The following is a 19,835-nucleotide window of genomic DNA, read 5'->3' on the forward strand; positions in this document are numbered from 1 at the left end:
GAAGAGGATGGGCATATATTGATTTTTCGAAGCCAAAATGATGGCTTGCATGAGAGCAATAACATCTCTAATACTGGCAGGAGGAAGACCAGGGATCCTGAGAGTGCGTGCACCCACAAAGGAACCCAAGTTGTCTCTAATGTAGAAACCAATTCCGAATGTATTCTCATCAAGGTTAGGGAATGTGGCAAAATTGCACTTGTATGAACCATGGGGTGGGGGAGACCATTGGGTAGTCGAGGTGGGACCAGGAATACCTCTAGCATCAAGAGGCCGCTGGTTAGCCAAAGTCCAATTTTGTCTAGCGTCGCTGGTTATTTTAATTATGCTTATTGTTATTAATTTATTTATTTTGATCTATTATAGAGCTTTACTAAAATATGCTATAAAAATTATTTTAATCCTCCCCCCAAAAAAAAATTCTCAAGTGATAGATTGTATGAATTTGAGTTAGTTACTCGGTAAACTGAAAAATAATATGAAAGTAAAAATGTTTAAATTAAGAAACAAGATATTGAGAAATTATTTTTAAAAGAGTTTTAATATGTATCTACCAAATTTATCAACATCGAATTTTCTTGGAATTTTTATTAACTATTTTTATTGTGAATCTTTTTTTTTCTACTACTTTTTTTATACCTATAAAATTTAAATTTACACTTTTTTTAAACAAAGTCATTTTTACTCGAATCAAAGATTTAATAAATTATAAGATGTTAAAATTTTAATAAATTAATTTTTATACGGGACACTCTTGTTTAGTTAAATAATATAAGTCTCTCGCTACTCTTACAATCCAAATTAGTTAATGATAATTAATTTAATAATGTATACTTTTATTTACTTTCTTTACAAATAAAATCATTATAAAATAATTTTTTATTGAAATACAAAATTGCAAAAGAAAAAATGTATTAATCTTGTTTTAATCCCACTTTTCTAAGATATTTTATAAATTTAATTAGAATATATTAATTGTATAAATATTATTTTCTAATTATATTAAAAATATTGAATTTTAAAATACTTGTTATAAAAGACAATTTAAAGTGATCTCTAATCAGTTAAAAGGGTAAAATTATTTACATTAACAACATATTAAAATTATACCTTATATTTATATAAAAAAATTATTGTGAAATTAGTTCATAAAAAATAATTAAATTATGTATACACCAATTTTGAGAGAATAAATTATCTAGTCTTTTGAGAAGTAATTGTTGTTGGCGAAAAGACGAACGCAAGTAAGAAATGGTGGTGAGGGAGGCTTGGCTTAGGTTGAAGTTATCCGATTGAATGTCTTCGTTTTTCCCTCGCCCAGTCTACCATTTCCATCATGTCGCTTCTCAAATCTCTCACTTCCAATTCCTCTGCTTTCAACTTCAAACCATCGCAATCCACCATTGCGCAAACCTCTCCTTACAGGGTCCGTACGCTTTATACTAACTACTGCTTCGTCTTCAACCAGTGTTTTTTACTTCACTCTCTATTTTTTTTTCTTACACTGCGACACACTTAATGAAGCACACAATTAAATTTGAGCTTCTACTTTGTCTTGTGGTTGTGAAAGTTTTGTAGCGTTTTACCTCTGTAATGAAATTGTTCACGCATTGGATGTATAGGGTGGCCTTTTATCCTTTTTGCTTGAGATACACGATGTGCTCGATGAATTGTCTAAGCGAAAATTGAAATGGAAAGTGAAGTGTTCGCAAAATTTCTCACTTCAAACTTTAAGTTCACCGGAAAAATATGGAATATCCTGTGTGCCTAGCAATCTTGTTTTTGATTGTAGAAAGTTAAAACCAACTCATTCTTTGTATCTGATGGTTTGGTGGTTTTTTCTCTCTTTCTGTCTCATCTATAGAAACCTGTAATACAACGGTATTGTCCTCCTGCATGTTGTTGACATGTTTTTTGACATTCTCAGGTGCTGTTACGGACAGCATGTTCCTCCTCCAGGAGAACTAACTCTATTGACTTATTTTATTCCCGGGGAATCTCATCAGTTAAAGTGGTATCTTTCTCAAACATATCAAATTACTGTACTTATTCAAGGGACAATGTTTGTTCTTCAAAGCGAAGATCACGAGGACCAGTGATGGCAGGAAAGAAAGCTTCTGAAGGTAGTCGTCTATTTTCTATCTCGCATTGCTTTGTACTCCTTTGTCTAATATATTGCTGTTTGTCCTGTTAATTACACTAGGAATCAAGCAAGAAGATGGCAAATACAAGCACACTGTTGATCTTCCCAAGACAACATTTGGTATGAGAGCTAATTCTTCAGTAAGGGAGCCTGAAATTCAGAAAATTTGGGAGGAGAATCAAGTATTCAAAAAAGTTGTTGAGAAAAACAGTGGAGTGAGTTTTGGAATTTCATCTCAGCTTTTTTTCTTCCTAGTTATATGAACTTATTAACCTACTTTAAATTACTTGATCAGGGAAATTTTATTCTTCATGATGGTCCTCCATATGCCAATGGTGATCTTCACATAGGGCATGCCTTAAATAAAATTTTGAAGGATATAATAAATCGTTATAAGGTATATTTTATTGCTATCCTAATATAACATTTGAAGCATATTTTATTTTAATTATATTAGACACATGCAACTATATATTTTGTATGCTAAATTGCTGATAAAATTTAAAGTAAGCACAGATATTTTGATAATATTTTTATTTGCTTTGTTTGTGTGCAGGTCCTTCAAAACTATAAAGTTAATTTTATTCCTGGATGGGATTGTCATGGCCTACCGATTGAGTTAAAAGGCAAGTGTTAATGTTTTGAATTCATGAAATGTCTTGTTTCTTATTTGTCATTTTGAATGATTTTCTATTATTTTTTTTTATCAATAAATACATTTTGGAGTAGTTACAGATGTCAATAAAATGTACAGGCTATTAAAGCAAACTCTTTTTGTCATAAAAAGTACATTTTTGCACTAATTGATTTCTTACATGTATATTTTTAAGTAGTTCAAATTTTTAGGTTGAGAAAATTTTCCTCTCCTTTTTGGTCCTTGTGTTTTATTTTGGAAATAAGGGCAATTTTGTTCTGGCTTTTAGTCATGCAGGCAGCAGCAAGCCATTTAATATCTATATTGTAAATGTATTTTGGTGAAGTCTTATGCCATATGGTGTAAAGGAGGGAACTGGGAAGTAGAGAACGATATTGTTGGTATGTTACTCAAGCGTCATAGTTTATTCTATATGTCCTGAGCTTTGCCAGTAAGACATCAAACAGTGTTAGAGTTCAGTGTATTTGTGTTGAATTTCGTGATCTTAATTTTACTTTGATAATATGTTCAGTGTAATTCTATTAGCGTGTGTCCATCCTTATAGTTATGAAGGTGTTAGCTCCAATGTCCAGGTTGTTAAATAATAAGTTTTTAATTGGACACCTAACGAGGAGTGTTTGATGCATGTTGGATAAGTGTTAGTGTCACAAATGTGTCCAACAAGAGATGTACCCATGCTTAATCCCTCATGCGCACTTCTCTCACTCTCCCTTTCTCTCTCTCTTCCACACCTCTCTCCCTCTTGCCCTCCTTTCGCTATCTCTCTTCCTCACAAGTCACACCTCTTTTATCCCAATGTATTATCAAATATATTATATAGTTATTGATTATGTTCAAAAATTGGTATAATTCATCATTTAATTTTTTCAAAAAAATTATATTTTTCAACTATAACTTAAAATTTGGCTAATGTTTAATTTGGGTAAAAATTTATATTTAGATATCAATTTTTAAATAAATAAAATGAAATTTTATATATGATGGAAGTTTCCATCAATTAAATATCCATGCATTTTGAATTTCTGACAATTTTGATAATTTCTATCCAAAAACTACCTTATTTTATTTATTACCTTGATATTTGCCCAAACTAGCATTTTTACATCTTTATTACATTTTACTTATATATATATATATATATATATTCATTACATACTTCATGGTCCTTTTGAATTATTTCAGTTTTGCAGTCACTGGATCAAAAGGCTAGAAATGACCTCACACCATTAAAGTTAAGAGCAAAGGCTGCTAAATTTGCCAAAGAAACTGTTAAAAAACAGATGTCATCTTTTAAGGTCCCATTTTTGTTTTGCAGTTTTCTATTTGATTTTCTTGTCTTTATACTGTAGTGTTTATTCTTCTATTATTCACAATTAATATCAAATTGATTTTTCATTCTAATTAGTGGGGAAATTTTTTACCTTAAGCATTTTACTAAATGTTTGCAGCGCTATGGAGTATGGGCAGACTGGAATGATCCCTATCTTACTCTAGACCCTGAGTATGAAGCAGCCCAGGTAGCTGGTACAGCCTTTCTCATTTACCCTAACACATGTTAAATCAAACATTGACTTCAGCCCTTCAATGTCCTGTTCATTATGTAATATAGTTGTGAAAGTTTGTCTTTACTTCCCATGAGGAATGTTGTCCTATCAATTCTTATAGAATGTTCATCAATAGTCAAGCAAACCAACCAAATAATTTTTATAGCTAACAATGCTGTTTTTGATTTAGTTTTGAAGCTTTCTATGATGCATGACTTCAAACCGCACTGGTTATGGTTATACAGCCCTCATAATTTGAACTTATAATTTTCTAGATTGAAGTATTTGGCCAAATGGCTTTGAAAGGCTATATCTACAGGGGCAGAAAGCCTGTTCACTGGAGTCCTTCATCACGGACAGCACTTGCTGAGGCTGAGTTGGAGGTATAACAATATATCCTTATGTTATTCCTTTTGGCTTGAACTATAAATCCTAAATGCTAATGGTGCCAATATGGTGTATAGCATGGGTGGAACTTGCACAATGTTATATACATATACATATTATGATTTGCTACATTTCTCTGTGCATGTCCATGCGCATATATGAAGTTTCTATCTAAAACCTAATTTGGTGGGCTTAGAGTATTAATGTTTCTACTTGTTTGATTTCTATGTAGTATCCTGAAAAGCATGTTTCAAGAAGCATATATGCCATTTTTAGAGTTGTGGCAGCTCCTTTAGCACCAAGTTCCTTATTACAAGAATTTCCAAATTTGTGCTTGGCTGTATGGACTACAACTCCCTGGACTATTCCTGCCAATGCAGGTACATTTCATATTTTGTTGCATTTGCCATGTTAGCTTATTATTTCTGGATGTCTTTTACACTACCTATAGTAGTCTTAATGGTTTTAATTTCCCCATCTTAAAAGCATTTTTTCCTTTCACACAATTTCAATGATAAGCAGATATTTCTTGATTTCGGTATCCATGGTTCTTCAATCATATTTAAACATAATCTTTTGATATGATAGTTCGGCATACTATTTGACATGCTATAGTCAGCAGATTCAGCACAGATTGTCTTTTTGCCAATGTTGTGTATATGATTAATTCTGGTCAACTATTTGGTACATTAAGATATAGTGTTTTATTCTCTACAGTTGGGACTTAACTGAAACAGATTTTAGACATGTTAGCAACTTGGAATATTTTGAAAATATCTCATAATTTTGTTATTGTATGAGAATACTTAAGAGTCTTGCATAATATTGAAGTGGTTTTGTATTTCATGTATATCATGATTTGTTTTCATATTTAATTAGGATTCGGTGTTTAGTATTAGTGAAAATAGGGGCTTGTGTATTGCCTTTTGGAACACATCATTATACACTGTATATCAATATTATATTCTATTTTTCAGATTCCTTTCCTTAAATCCCTATAATCTCAACAAGGAAACTCAGTAGCTCCTTTGCTGGTATATATGCAAAACACATAGATTAAGAGAACAAATTGTTTGGGTGCACCTTCTCTTTGAAAACACAATTTCTGCATACATAGATGATAATTTAGCAAAGTTACTTTTCAATTGTAGTGCATAATGGCTAAGTAGTAAGCATTCATCAATTTGTTTTCTTTTTGTTGTTAAATTTTTAAAATTTAATCATCATATGTTACTCTTTCTGTTCTTATATGTTTTAAATTTAATTGTCATATCTTCTTTCTACTGCTCAGCTGTTGCAGTGAATCCTAAGCTTGAATATGCTGTTGTTGAAGTAAAGTCATTACAAGACCAAGACCCTTCATCTGGTGGAACTATAAAGAAAGGTCTTGGACTTGTTTTGAAGGATGAGAAGAAGCCATTTCTTATTGTGGCTTCAGAGCTTGTGCCAAGCTTAGAGGCAAAATGGGGTGTGAAGCTTGTTGTCAAGACAAGACAATTAGGTTCAGACTTGGAAAACTACAGGTTGTTGGAAGTATGAAAATAAATAATTACTTTTTTTATTTTATTTTGCTGCTGCAACTTGTTTCCACAATTTTCGAGTTAATAATCATTTTACCTTTTACAATATTGGGGAAGGAAAAAACTTTACAGAGGGTATATGTTGTTGTCTCAGGTATATCCATCCAATAGATAATAGGGAATGTCCTGTTGTAATCGGTGGAGATTATATTACCACAGAAACAGGAACAGGACTGGTTCATACAGCTCCTGGACATGGTCAGGAGGACTATGTGACTGGCCAGAAGTATGGACTACCAATACTTTCTCCGGTAGATGATGATGGAAAGTTCACTGAAGAAGCTGGGCAGTTTAGTGGCCTTGATGTTCTTGGTGAAGGTAACACTGCTGTTGTAAAATATTTGGATGAACATCTCTCGCTCATCTTGGAAGAATCATATGGTAAGTTCTCTGTCTCTAATCCTAAAAATTCTGCCAATAACTATTGACTATATCATCATCATTGCCCGTCTTTTCTGGTACAGAACACAAGTATCCATATGATTGGCGAACCAAAAAACCAACAATATTTAGAGCAACAGAGCAATGGTTTGCGTCTGTGGAGGGATTTCGCCATGCTGCTATGGATGCTATTGGCCACGTAAAATGGGTTCCACCTCAGGTATACTATTTTTTTTTTCAAGTTTATGTTGCTTATAATACCATTTAATTGTAAAATATATTTTCTTGGAGATGTGCCACTTATCATATTTGGCGCTGTTTTTTGCTGATATACATGAATTGCTTAGGCAGAAAATAGAATCTCAGCAATGACTGCTAGCCGCTCTGATTGGTGCATATCACGACAAAGGACATGGGGTGTTCCCATTCCAGTTTTTTATCATCTTCAGTCTAGAGAACCTCTTATGAATGAAGAGACGATTGATCATATCAAATGTATGAGCCCAAACTTTGTTGCATTACTGTTTTCTTAATTCTCAAGTTAAGAGTATACTCTATCAAATTTTTCTTTTTTTGGTACAAGTCCCATCACAAATGTTAATGGACAAAATGATGTATTCTTCATATTGAAATGTAGGGGTAAATATTTAAAATTGCCTAATGGCTTATGCTTTTCTAAAAATGCGTGTTCTTTGAAGGTAATAGATACTGAAATTCATCTTTTATTTTAATTTCTGTGACCTTTTAAGCTATCGTATCCCAAAAGGGTAGTGATGCATGGTGGTACATGACAGTAGAGGATCTTCTCCCAGCTAAATATCGTGATAAGGCAGCAGAATATGAAAAGGGAACTGACACAATGGATGTATGGTTTGATTCAGGTACAATATTCTGGTGCCAAATAATTTCTTTTTCCCACAAATGCATGGTTTCACGAGTTCCTTTTCTCCTTGTGTTAGGGACTGCTCTATATACTACTACTACTACTACCCATTTAACACATTTGTCAGTGATTGATAGTGCACATGGTTTATATAATTGATATTTCATTTAGATCCATGTCAATAACTGGATTATCCAGTTGTTTGGGGATATTGCTTTTCTTATTACTCGTTAGACTTTATTAACTTGAACCTAGGACCTTAATCCCTTACTCCCAACCGGTAGCTACCGGAGCCAATGCTGATGGTTCGTTTTGGCTGTTTACTTCTAACTCCAGGTTCCTCCTGGGCTGCAGTCTTGGGAAAAAGGGATTCCCTTAGTTATCCTGCAGACTTGTATCTTGAAGGAACAGACCAGCATCGAGGATGGTTTCAGAGTTCGTTGTTAACAAGTGTAGCTACCAAAGGTAATAAGCTACTTGACTTTTTTATTACAATGATTATCTTTTACTTATTTTATCCCTCTCATTGATCCTATCAGAAGAAATGTTCTTTATCTCTCAAATTGGTGAGGCAAATATTTTTGCCTGATTGATACTTAGTTGATTGGTTGCTTCAGTTTTCAAATCAATCCCACTTTCCTTGCTATGTCAGGCAACAGTGGAGATCTTGTGCACAACACCATTAGCTTATGTGTTTGTGTTGTAAATATCATAAATATTTACAACATCTAAAATATCTTTATATATTTGCTCCCTATTTCTTTATTATTGTTATTTCCTTTTTAAGCACAGTCATTTACTCTATAAAAGGGAGATTAGGGAATGTACAAAATACACAAATTAATAGACAGTTTTCCTTTTTTCCAACTGTTTGTTTGCTCATATTATACAATTCAACTGCATAAAACGTCTGTGGACATAGATGCATGCTTACTTGTGTTCATAGTTGCGTAGTTGAGAATTATAAGAGATAGAAAATCAATAAGAAACAGAGAATTAAGAGAGAGAGTAGGCAGAGAAGAATTTGTGTATTATTAGAGAAATAACAGTAGTGATATCTGAAGGATATCAGTTACATATATAGGGCTAACAAACCTAACCAACTTGATGAGTTGGCAGTACTAACAGAAAACAGAAAATATACAATATTAGTACAAGAATAATAAAAGTATTTATTATTCTAGTCTCTTCTCTAATACACCCCCCACAAGCTCAAGGGGGATGAAGCATGTCAGACGGATCAGCAACATTGAGCTTGGAGCGCAGAGACAGAAAACGCTTGGGAGACAGTGCCTTGGTTAATAGATCTGCATATTGGTGCTGAGAAGGAATATGCGAGACAACAAGAGCTTTGCTGATGACTTTTTCCCGAACAAAGAAGATGTCAAGTTCCATATGCTTAGATCTGGAGTGAAGAACCGGGTTGTGAGATAGTGCAACTGTGCTTTGATTATCACAGAGTACCATAGGAGTGTTGAAACGAATTTTGAGTTCTTGAAGAAGGGACTGAATCCACAAGACTTCAGTGACAGCTTGAGCTAAGGCACGATATTCAGCCTCAGTACTCGATCTGGCAACAAGCAACTGTTTCTTGGACCACCACGACACAAGATTAGGCCCAAGATAAATACAGGCTGCCGAGGTAGAACGTCGATCATTGGGATCAGCAGCCCAATCAGCATCAGTAAAGGCAGTAAGGTTGAAGGAAGAGGAGGACCGAGCAGGCGTGAACACAAGACCATGTTTGAGAGTGCCTTTGAGATATCTTAGAATCCTTTTAACTACCTTCCAGTGTTCTTCCATAGGGGAACACATGAACTGACTTACCTTATTGACACTAAAGGCAATTTCAGGCCGTGTAATGGTTGCATATTGCAGTGCACCAACTACAGACCTATACAAGGTAGGATCATTAAACAGTAACCGGCCATTAGAAAGAGACTTGACTTCAATACCCAAGAAGTAGTCAAGTGTGCCAAGATCTTTGAGAGAGAAGGTGGCATGAAGGTGATTAATAAATTGTTGCATTAAGGAGGAGGAATTGCCAGTGAGGATGATATCATCCACATAAATGAGCATGTAGACAATGGCAGAGGGAGTAGAGAAAATAAACAAACTAGGATCACACTTGCTTTTGTGAAACCCAAGCTTGAGCAAAACCGAAGTCAACCTGTCAAACCAGGCACGAGGGGCCTGTTTGAGACCATAAAGGGACTTGTGGAGTTTACAGACAAGATGTTTGCTATTGGGTTCAATAAAGCCAGGCGGCTGAGACATGTAAATGTCTTCCTCAAGCATTCCATTTAGGAATGCATTATTAATGTCAAGTTGGCGAAGTGGCCATTGAAAGGTTACAGCAAGAGAGAGCACAATCCGGATGGTGACAGGCTTGACAACAGGAGAAAAAGTTTCAGAGAAATCAACACCCGGTTGCTGATGGAAACCCTTGGCAACAAGTCGGGCTTTGTACTTGTTGATAGAGCCATCAGGATTTTCTTTAAGACGAAAAACCCACTTACAACCAATGGATTTTCTACCAGGAGGTAAATCAACTAAAGTCCAGGTGTGATTGTCATGTAAGGCCGTGAGTTCAGCTTGCATGGCAGAGAGCCAATGAGGATCCGTGAGAGCAGACTTGACAGTTTTGGGTTCAACATTAGACAGCAAGAGGGTGGGGTTAAGTCGAGGTTGTAGAATGCCATTTTTTGAGCGAGTGATCATGGGATGAATATTAAGAGGAGGAGCAGAGAGTGAAGGTGATGAGGATGAAGCCGGAGGAGAATTTGTAGAACTGTTGTCAGGCATGGAGGGGAGAGAGAAATTGGATTCAGAGGATCCAGAATTGGTGGGAACAGTAGGTGATACAAGGGTAGAGGAAGATGGATTGTGGGAGCAGACAAGGGAGGGAAGTGTGGAAACAGAGGTGGCAGGGATAGAATCAGAAGTTGCGGTAACAAAGAGATCATGATAAGGAAATCTCCCTTCATTGAAGATCACATCCTTGCTGATGTATATACGGCCAGATTTGCTTAAACATTTGTAGCCTTTATGAAGAGGAGAATATCCCAAGAATACACATTCTTCAGACCTAGGTTGAAGCTTGTGTTGATTGTAAGGTCTTAATAAGGGAAAACAAGAGCAACCAAAGACTTTTAGAAATGTATAATCGGGATCCTTGTGATGAATTAGTTTGTAGGGCGACTGAAAACCAACAGAGGAGGAGGGAAGTCTGTTGATTAAGTAGGTAGTAGTTAGAAATGCATGATCCCAAAAGTTTAGTGGTAAGGTCGAATGATGAAGCATGGCTAAGCCAAGTTCAACTATGTGTCGGTGTCGTCGTTCAACAGTTCCATTTTGATGATGTGTATAGGGACAAGTGAGTCTGTGAAGGATGCCTTCTTGTTGGAAGAAGGATATTAAGGCGCGAAATTCACCTCCACCATCTGTTTGAACAGATTTGAGAGGCAGTTGAAATTGTTTCTCAGCCAGGGCTTTAAAATTTTGGAAGTTGGAGAAGACGTCCGACTTTCTACGAAGAAGATAAATCCATACGTATTTGGTGCAAGCATCAACACACGTTAGGAAATACAAATAACCGCAGCTAGATTCTAAAGATGCTGGTCCCCAAACATCAAGAAAAACAAGTTCAAGTGGTTTGGAGTAAATCGTAGTGGAAGGGTGAGAGGGAAGCCTATGAGACTTTGCAATACAGCATGAGTCACAAAAGTCAGAAATTTTATTTACTGTAGGAAGACGAATATTACAAGTTTGTAGAGCTCTAGTTAGGGAATCATGATGAGGATGCCCTAACCGTAAATGCCATTGTTTATATGTATTGGGAACAACAGAATTACATTTTTCAGAAAGGAAAATACACGGGTCAGGTTTAGAAAAGATTAAATTCTGCTCAATGTTAGTATTAGAAGAGGTCTTCGTCGCCAAATGCGGATGAAAGTGATAGAGACCATCTTCACCAAGGTGCCCTTCAAGAAGAGTCTCGTTCAAATCCTGTGATTTGACAAAACATGAATGAGGATGGAAAACGAAGTAGACATTGTTGTCTTTGGCAAATTTTGAAACACTTATAAGATTTTTGGTTAAAGAGGGAACGAGTAATAAGTCTTTGAGAGATAAAATTGTGGAGGGATGCATGGGGGACCGAAACATATTAGAACCTACTGAGGTAATGGAGGTACCTTGGCCATTGGCCATTGCAATGTGCTCGGCACCAGTGAATTGAGCACTCTGCAGGAGATACTGAGGGTCCGGGGTTGCATGATGTGAGGCACCAGAATCTGGAATCCAAGCAGTGGCAGTGTTTAGTGTAGGAGCAGCAGGTGGTGCAGCAGATGCAGATGCAGTACGTGGTCGAGGTGGTGGATTAGCTGGTGCTGTAGGATAAGTGAACCCAGGAGGATGAAAAACAGAGCCAGGAAGGGAGCCACCCAAGGAATAGGGAGACCACGAGGCTGGACCAGGATGGCCAAGCATGTTAACTGTTCCATGATAGGGAACAACAGAGCCAGGGTGCTGAGACACATACGCATGTTGAGAGTTGGGGCCATAGGCGGGGTAAGGAGTAAACAATGAATGAAAGGGTAACTGAAAACCTCCCAAGGCAAGACTATTAGAAAGCTGATAACACGTGGAGGCTTCATGGCCACGTTTGTGACAAATCTGACATTGAACCTGAGACCCACGATTTCTTCCTCCACGAGATCCACGACCACGACCTCCATGATTATTAAAGCCAGCTTGAGGTTGAGGCGAAAAATTCTGAACAGGATTAGGCTGAGAGTTTGTCATCAGAGGCGGCTGAAAAGCCAAATTGACATTGGGGACATTGGTTGGAACAGAAGAGGCTTGAGCAAGGTTGATGGAGAGGGGTTCTTGAATAGCAGCAGTCTTTGCTTGGTCCTGTCTTGCTTCCTGAGCAAGAATCATGGTCTCAAGTTCGGCAGGGGAAAAATGATCATCACGGCTGACAAATGCAGTGACAGTGGAGATTAGGGAATCATATTCTGGTGGAAGACCCCCAAGAATACACTCAGCATGTTCACGAGGTGAAATGGGACTGCCAATAGAGGCAAGGGTCTCAACGATGGTGCTAATGCGAAGGAGGTAGTCAGAACACGATCTTGTTCCTTTCTTGATGGTGCGAAGCTCTAGTCGTAATTGCGTGGCTTTGATCTTGGTGAGGGACTGAAAATGCTGAAAAACTAAATCCCAAATCTGGTAGGAATGACGGCACGAGACAACACGGGCTTGGATGGATTCAGATAGGGTTGCAAGAAGCCAAGAAACCAACAGCGAATCTTTGCGGTCCCAGGCAGTATACTCCGGATTAACAAGATTAGCATCACGATCCTCAGGGGTAAGGAACTTCAAGGGAATTTTGGGGTTGACGACAAAGCGTTCAAGATCATGGGCACGGATGACAGCTGTAACTTGTTGCTGCCAGGTCATAAAATTTCTTTCATCCAGTTTACATGTGACGGATTGGGAGAAGGTGTGGGAAACAGAATTGCTGGACATTGCGGAAGCGGAGGCCAGACAGAGAAATTAAACACTACGAACAGGATTAGCACAAGGAAAGACAGGGTTACCCAGAAAAGTGCGCAGGAAGCAAGCCACACGAAGAATCAAGATTACGGGCGCAGAAACAGAATCGCAGAAGGAATCACAAGCGCGGATAGTAGAATCGCGCAAGGTGAGGGAGGGCGCACGAAGCAAGCCACACGAATCAATCAACCAGACAAGGAATTAGGATCGTACCGAGCTCACGATGATACCATATAAGAGATAGAAAATCAATAAGAAACAGAGAATTAAGAGAGAGAGTAGGCAGAGAAGAATTTGTGTATTATTAGAGAAATAACAGTAGTGATATCTGAAGGATATCAGTTACATATATAGGGCTAACAAACCTAACCAACTTGATGAGTTGGCAGTACTAACAGAAAACAGAAAATATACAATATTAGTACAAGAATAATAAAAGTATTTATTATTCTAGTCTCTTCTCTAATAAGAATGTCTTATATGTGTATACATTAATGGTAACCTGAAATTCAAGTGGGTTAGGAAAGATCCTTGATGGATCGAACAGTTACTATCAAGAATATATGTACTATAAAATAACTTTTCTGTTTTTATTAATTCTGTATTAGAAACTGCCTGATGACAATTATTCATAGAAAATGAGAATTCTCTCTTAGATGAGAGGATCAGACACATGGAAGAGAGGCTTCTCTCTTAGATGTAGAGGCTGTTTGGTAAGAGAACCGTGGAGTAAAATGAGAATTCCAATCATGGGGAAGGGAATTCTTCCAACCAGAGTTCACATTTGAATTTTCAAGGTTTGCCATGAGTTTTGTATGGCAGTTAACAAAGTGAAACTGCCAACCTTTATTAGGGAAGACCTTGTGGTATGGATCACTAAGACAGAAACATACTTTGAAGTGTAAAATACTTTATGGAGGGATTAACCATATATTTGTTCAATCTTGAGAGAAACAGAAGATGATCTCACTTGGGGGAAATTAATTAAGGGTCTGATTGCAAGGTTTGGAGGGAGAACTTTGAGATTCCATGTAAGGAATTAGCAATCTTGAAGCAATTGGATTCTGTAGAAGATTATATTGAGAGATTTGAACTCCTTTCTTCACAAGTAATATTTGGGTTATTCTATGGGTGGACTTCAAACAATTGGCACCTTTTAACTCTAAATCCCATTTCAAGCCATGCAATTGGCTATTGATATTGAAAATGAAATGGCTGAAATTCATCCCAAGATTGGCATTTACATTTGGCTATCTAAGAATTGGCAACAAACAGAACAGCATTGCAAGGCCTTCAAAGATCGGAGCAGGGATGCAAATTTGGGAGAAAATTTCTGTAACTACTGCAGCTATGCTGAATAGTATTTGGAAGGGGAAAAATGCATCAATTCTGGTTTAGTGGCTTCAGGTTTTTCACAAAATAGAGACCTTACCTCCTCTTCAATGTCAACTGGGAGGAAGAATGAAAGAGTGGAGATTGAAGGAATTTTGTGGTAAAAAGAAAGGGACTGTAACATGTAACTGACAAGAACTTATTGAAAGAAAAACCAAAGGTTTATGTTTTCGGTCTAGAGAGAAATTCCATCCTTTACACCTTATGCTAGGAAAAACAGTTAAGATTGGTGATTTTGGGAGATAATGAAGTCCTAAATGAAGAAGTAGAAGTAATTGCTGTGCAAGTGAATGAAGAGAATAGGGAAGAAGCTTTTTCCTACTTTCAGCCTTGAGGACAAGACTGATTTTTCAACAGGCGATAATGATGGGAACCAATCGGGATCCAAGTGGGTTAGGAAAATCCATCCATGTATACATGATACAAAATAACTTGTCTAGTATTAGTAATTCTGCATTGGTTCTGTATTTGAAACTGCAGGATGACAGTTATTCATGTAAAATAACTGATGGCAATTAAGTATTAAGATTATATCTAATAGTAAGGCGTGTAATTAGGCAAACTGTATTGTTATTTAAGGTTCTAGAAGACTTCCATCTCTGTATTGTTATTCTTAATCTGTTTTGTTGTATTATGTATGATTTTTGTGCCAAGTATTTTATTTTATTAGTTTACCAATTAATGTTCTATCTATAAAACTCTTTCGTTCTTGTTTGATACAGGGAAGGCTCCATATTCAAGTGTCTTAACACATGGATTTGTATTGGATGAGAAAGGCTTTAAAATGAGCAAGTCTTTGGGTAATGTTGTGGATCCACGATTTGTGATTGAAGGAGGTAAAAATCAAAAGGTTAGTTATGTTGAAGTATCATCAAACTAATATGTCTTGGAATTGTATCAAACTATCATCTTTCTTTTATCAAAGCCATGACCCAAGGGTTTTTCCTGTCTTATTCACAGGAAGCACCTGCATATGGAGCTGATGTCCTCCGACTATGGGTTTCTAGTGTAGATTATACAGGTGATGTGATGATTGGCCCTCAGATTCTTCGTCAAATGTCTGAGGTTTACAGAAAGTTGCGGGGGACTTTGAGATACCTCTTGGCAAATCTTCATGATTGGAAAGTAAGTTTGAATTCTATGGTTGAAGCCTCTTTGCTTGATTGATTACTTCTCTTTTTCTTTGTCTGCAGTAACTGCCTCTTGTTACCGGGTTATGTCATAATATTGTCACATTAATCTTTGCCTATCTCTGTTTATATATTTTTCCCACTATGTCATACCTCTGTTTATATCTCATTGACAGACGGAATACACTGTTCCATACCATGAACTTCCGAGGATTGATCAACATGCACTTTTTCAGCTTGAAAATGTTGTAAAAAACATTCAAGGGAATTATGAAAGTTACCAGTTTTTTAAAATATTTCAGGTAATTTTTTATATCTTCATGAAGCATTCTCTATATATGTAATGTGTGTTTATGAATGTCTAAATTTTCATAGTGACTTCATGGTGATAATTGGGGTGAAAAGGGGGAAAACCAGAGGATAGGGTTCGTTGCTTAAAAATGGAAAAAATGAAATGGAATTATAGGGATAATCATAGCTGTATATGCTTGGCGAGTTTGTGACATGGGAAGTCTTTATATCCAACTTTTGTTTGCTTAATCATTTCATTTTGGCAGAGATTTTCTAATTTAATTGTTTAATTTTCAAAAATTACATTTTTTTCCTCCATTCTCAGATTTTGCAGAGGTTTGTCATTGTTGACCTGTCAAATTTCTATTTTGATGTTGCCAAGGATCGACTTTATGTTGGGTGAGTCTCTCTGCTTAATGTTCTCTCTTAATGTTTTGCATTTTCCTAATTGTTTCTGTTTAATTCCATAACACATCTCAATAAGCTTAAAATCTGCAGTGGCTCAACAAGTTATACGAGGAAAACTTGCCAGACAGTTCTTGCAGCTCATCTCCTTTCCATTGTGAGAATAATAGCACCAATATTGCCCCATTTAGCCGAGGATGTGTGGCAGAATCTTCCTTTTCAGTATATAACTCAAGATGGTTCTGTTGCTGAATATGTATTTGAATCAAGATGGCCCATCTCGAATGAAAGATGGCTTTCCCTCCCTGTTGAAGAAATTAATTTCTGGGAGAATATTCTTGAGGTACTCTCTGTTTCAGATTTCAAGATAAGTTGGTGTCAATTTGAATCAATGTTTCAAAGTCGTTCATGACAGAACAATAAGGAGGATAGTCCTTCTCGCCATGAAAAAGATGATAGATTAAAACATCATAAGATAATAAATAAGAGCATGGCTATATAACCACCTCAAAATGATCAAAATACAAAGTGCAGTAATAACTATCAAAATCACTATCTTTGTTTTACATAATATAATGTCATGACATGTTCTCCACTATATAATCTCTGGTAATATACTCCTGATTTATAAACAAATAAATTGCATCAGCAATTTCCTTGATCCAAGAGGTAGTAATTATGAAGTCTGAAAGTTATAGACAACTGATTTTTTCTTTTAAATAATGGTTTCCAATTTCAGTAGTAATCTTTCTCTTTCATTAAAAATTACAATTATACTGTCATTAAATGTGAAATTTCGGAGGGTCAAATGATTTGGTTCTTCCTGTATAACAAACATGTGACCACTGTGATTTTTCTTTTTACCTTTTTACAATTTAAATTCAGTGTTGTTTTCTTTCTCACTTTTTCAGTTTTATTTTTCTCCTATTTTTGGAGGGTCAAATGATTTGGTTGCAGTTAACACTTAGATGGATGGAGAAAAACTAAAGAATACTTTATAACTAATTCTCTCTGCAACACTATACAATGATGAAATTAATCACGTCACATATTCATTTTAAGTTAGTTATTGTTACTAAATGAATACTTCTTTTGCCAGCTGAGAACAGAAGTGAATAGAGTCTTGGAAGTTGCTCGAACAGGCAAACTAATTGGAGCCAGTTTAGATGCAAAGGTTCATATCCATACATCTGATGCTGGGCTGGCATCCCAATTATGGAAACTATGTGAAGCCAAAAATGAAGCTGATACGTTACACCGTCTGTTCATAACATCTCAGGTATGTCTATAGTCATTTCACTTTCAGTAATCCGTTGAGTTAAAGATAAGGATGAAAATAGGTCAGTCATGCCAAATTTTGAATATATAGATTGGATTTGTTTTGTAAAATTAAAGTTAAGTTTGGCCTATTATCTATCATAAACTTTTTTATAAGTCTCTATTAATTTATTTAAATTATTAATGTTAATTAAGCTAATAAACTTAATTGTTAAAAAACAACAAAAATATTTTTAAAATATAGTTTATTCAATATTATTAAAATTTGAATTTTAAAAGAAATATAGGAGAAAAATTGAATCATTTTGTGTTAAAGGAACAATTCTTTTGTAGTCATATATGTTGATGTACACTCATGTACAAGTCGTAAATTTATAAACCTACAATGAAAAAAAATTGTATAAAAATATATTTTAAATATTGATAATTTATTTTTGTTTCATAAATTTATTTATTTATATTTTTAAAAATATATATTATTAATTTTTTATTATATTATATAATAAATAGGCTGATTTATCAAATCTAATAGACTTTTCTATAAGTCTATGTGCGATCTTTTTATATAAATAGACTTTTTTAAAAATTTAAACTTGACCTTTTTTATTAAAGAGGTCAAGTCTCCCATCCCTAGTTGAAGATAATGAAAATTGAAAAATGCAGTTTTTAAGGGTATGCAAAATTAAAATCTTGCTCAGTGCGTATCAGTTTAGGATACATATTTTTGACATAGCAGTCCTTACATAATGAGCCTTCAGGAACAATAGAACAAATAAATATGATGATCTTGTAAATTGGTTGACAAATGTACAGGCTGAGATTGTTCCATCATTGAACGACGAACATATTGCAAATATACCATATAGTGGTGAATGCCTAATTCAAGGGAAGAATAAAGTCTGGATTGGCATATCTCGCGCTGTGGGTTCAAAGTGTGAAAGATGTTGGAATTATTCACAGCAGGTTGGTTCATTTATGGACCACCCTACCCTCTGCAGCCGTTGCTACGATGTTGTTGCTCTTCAGATGCCCTCCGAAGTGGCAGCAGTCAGTTAAGATTTTAGAACAAGCAAAGGTATTTTGAAATCCAAAATGTCATTTTGTTCACAACTCACTGGTATATGTCAAATTTTTTGTTGCTCTTATTCTATTCCTTAGCTTACAAATGGCCAACATAATGAACGGGTGGCATTTGAACTATTTATTGTATGCCACTGAGCGCGACTACATGTAATTTCATCTAAACTTTAACCTTTGCTGTATTTGGGGCAACAAAGTGGGAATAAGGTAAGAGGGGCACCTCATTCTAGTTTTAACCTTTGCTGTATATGGGAGTAGAAGTCAGCAACAGATTTTACCTTCAAGTGCTCAACGCATTAATCTGCCAATCTCTATTCGTAGCATTCCATACAAATTATCCGCGTCTAATATTATTGCGAAGATTAAAGCTCAGAAAATTCATCGTCAGGCACAAAAGAAAAAACAAATACTAATTAGTACAACTTTTGTTATATATAAAATATCAATAAAAGTAGTTAAATTAGTTATTTATAATTAATGTCATAATTTAAAACTGTATTTCAAAAGTACCTGTAGATTTAAGCGTAGTTAATAACTGTGCTTAAAACTTAAAGAATTAATTTTTTCAACCAGTAAGTATGATAGCATGTTTTCATTTCAAAATATAAAGATATTGTCAGAGATTCCTTTACACGTTATTTATTTGAGTGTAAATAGAAATGAGAGAAAGAGAGAAAAAAAAATCACTTTTATTATAATTTATTAGAAAAGAAAATTACGAAAGAGATGTGTGACAAAAAAAAAAAAAAAACTTCACCGAGTTAGAGTAGAATTATAATGTCATTTGTTGCAAGTCTTATCTTATCAGGTGCTTCCTTAGTAAACAGTTGTTTTCTAGAATAGTTGCAAATGACGTGTTTGGTGGGAGGGCATAGTTTGAAGAGAAATAATGTATGAGTGCTTCTAGCATAAAGTACTTTATTATATGCTTCATTCATATACCATTAAATTGACTTATTCTTGCCGATTAAAATCGGAAGAAAAAAAATATAAATCATAAATATTTTTAATTTATAATGTCTTTTCAAAGTCTCTATCGTCATCCATGGTTGCGCCACCGCCACAAACACCACTCTCTTCCAACACTACTAGTCTCTCACCGTCCACCACCACCACCACTCCAC

General features: G+C 35.5%; 1 protein-coding gene across 1 annotated transcript; it reads left to right on the plus strand.

The window, feature by feature from the left end:
* Positions 1–1,204: 1,204 nt before the first annotated feature.
* OVA2 (tRNA synthetase class I (I, L, M and V) family protein) lies at positions 1,205–18,947 on the plus strand. The gene is made up of 22 exons (XM_020370956.3): positions 1,205–1,426; positions 1,928–2,123; positions 2,204–2,358; positions 2,439–2,540; positions 2,700–2,769; positions 3,981–4,093; positions 4,247–4,315; positions 4,618–4,725; positions 4,962–5,109; positions 6,021–6,252; positions 6,404–6,690; positions 6,774–6,910; positions 7,038–7,185; positions 7,440–7,571; positions 7,910–8,038; positions 15,250–15,377; positions 15,488–15,652; positions 15,834–15,959; positions 16,274–16,347; positions 16,447–16,696; positions 17,453–17,632; positions 18,445–18,947. Exons 1-22 carry the CDS (start codon positions 1,337–1,339, stop codon positions 18,685–18,687), a joined length of 3,282 nt encoding a protein of 1,093 aa, XP_020226545.1. The 5' UTR covers positions 1,205–1,336; the 3' UTR covers positions 18,688–18,947.
* Positions 18,948–19,835: the final 888 nt, after the last annotated feature.

The sequence above is a fragment of the Cajanus cajan genome, chromosome 5, assembly GCF_000230855.2.
Source record: "Cajanus cajan strain Asha chromosome 5, NIPB_CcT2T_4, whole genome shotgun sequence".
Taxonomy (NCBI): domain Eukaryota; kingdom Viridiplantae; phylum Streptophyta; class Magnoliopsida; order Fabales; family Fabaceae; genus Cajanus; species Cajanus cajan.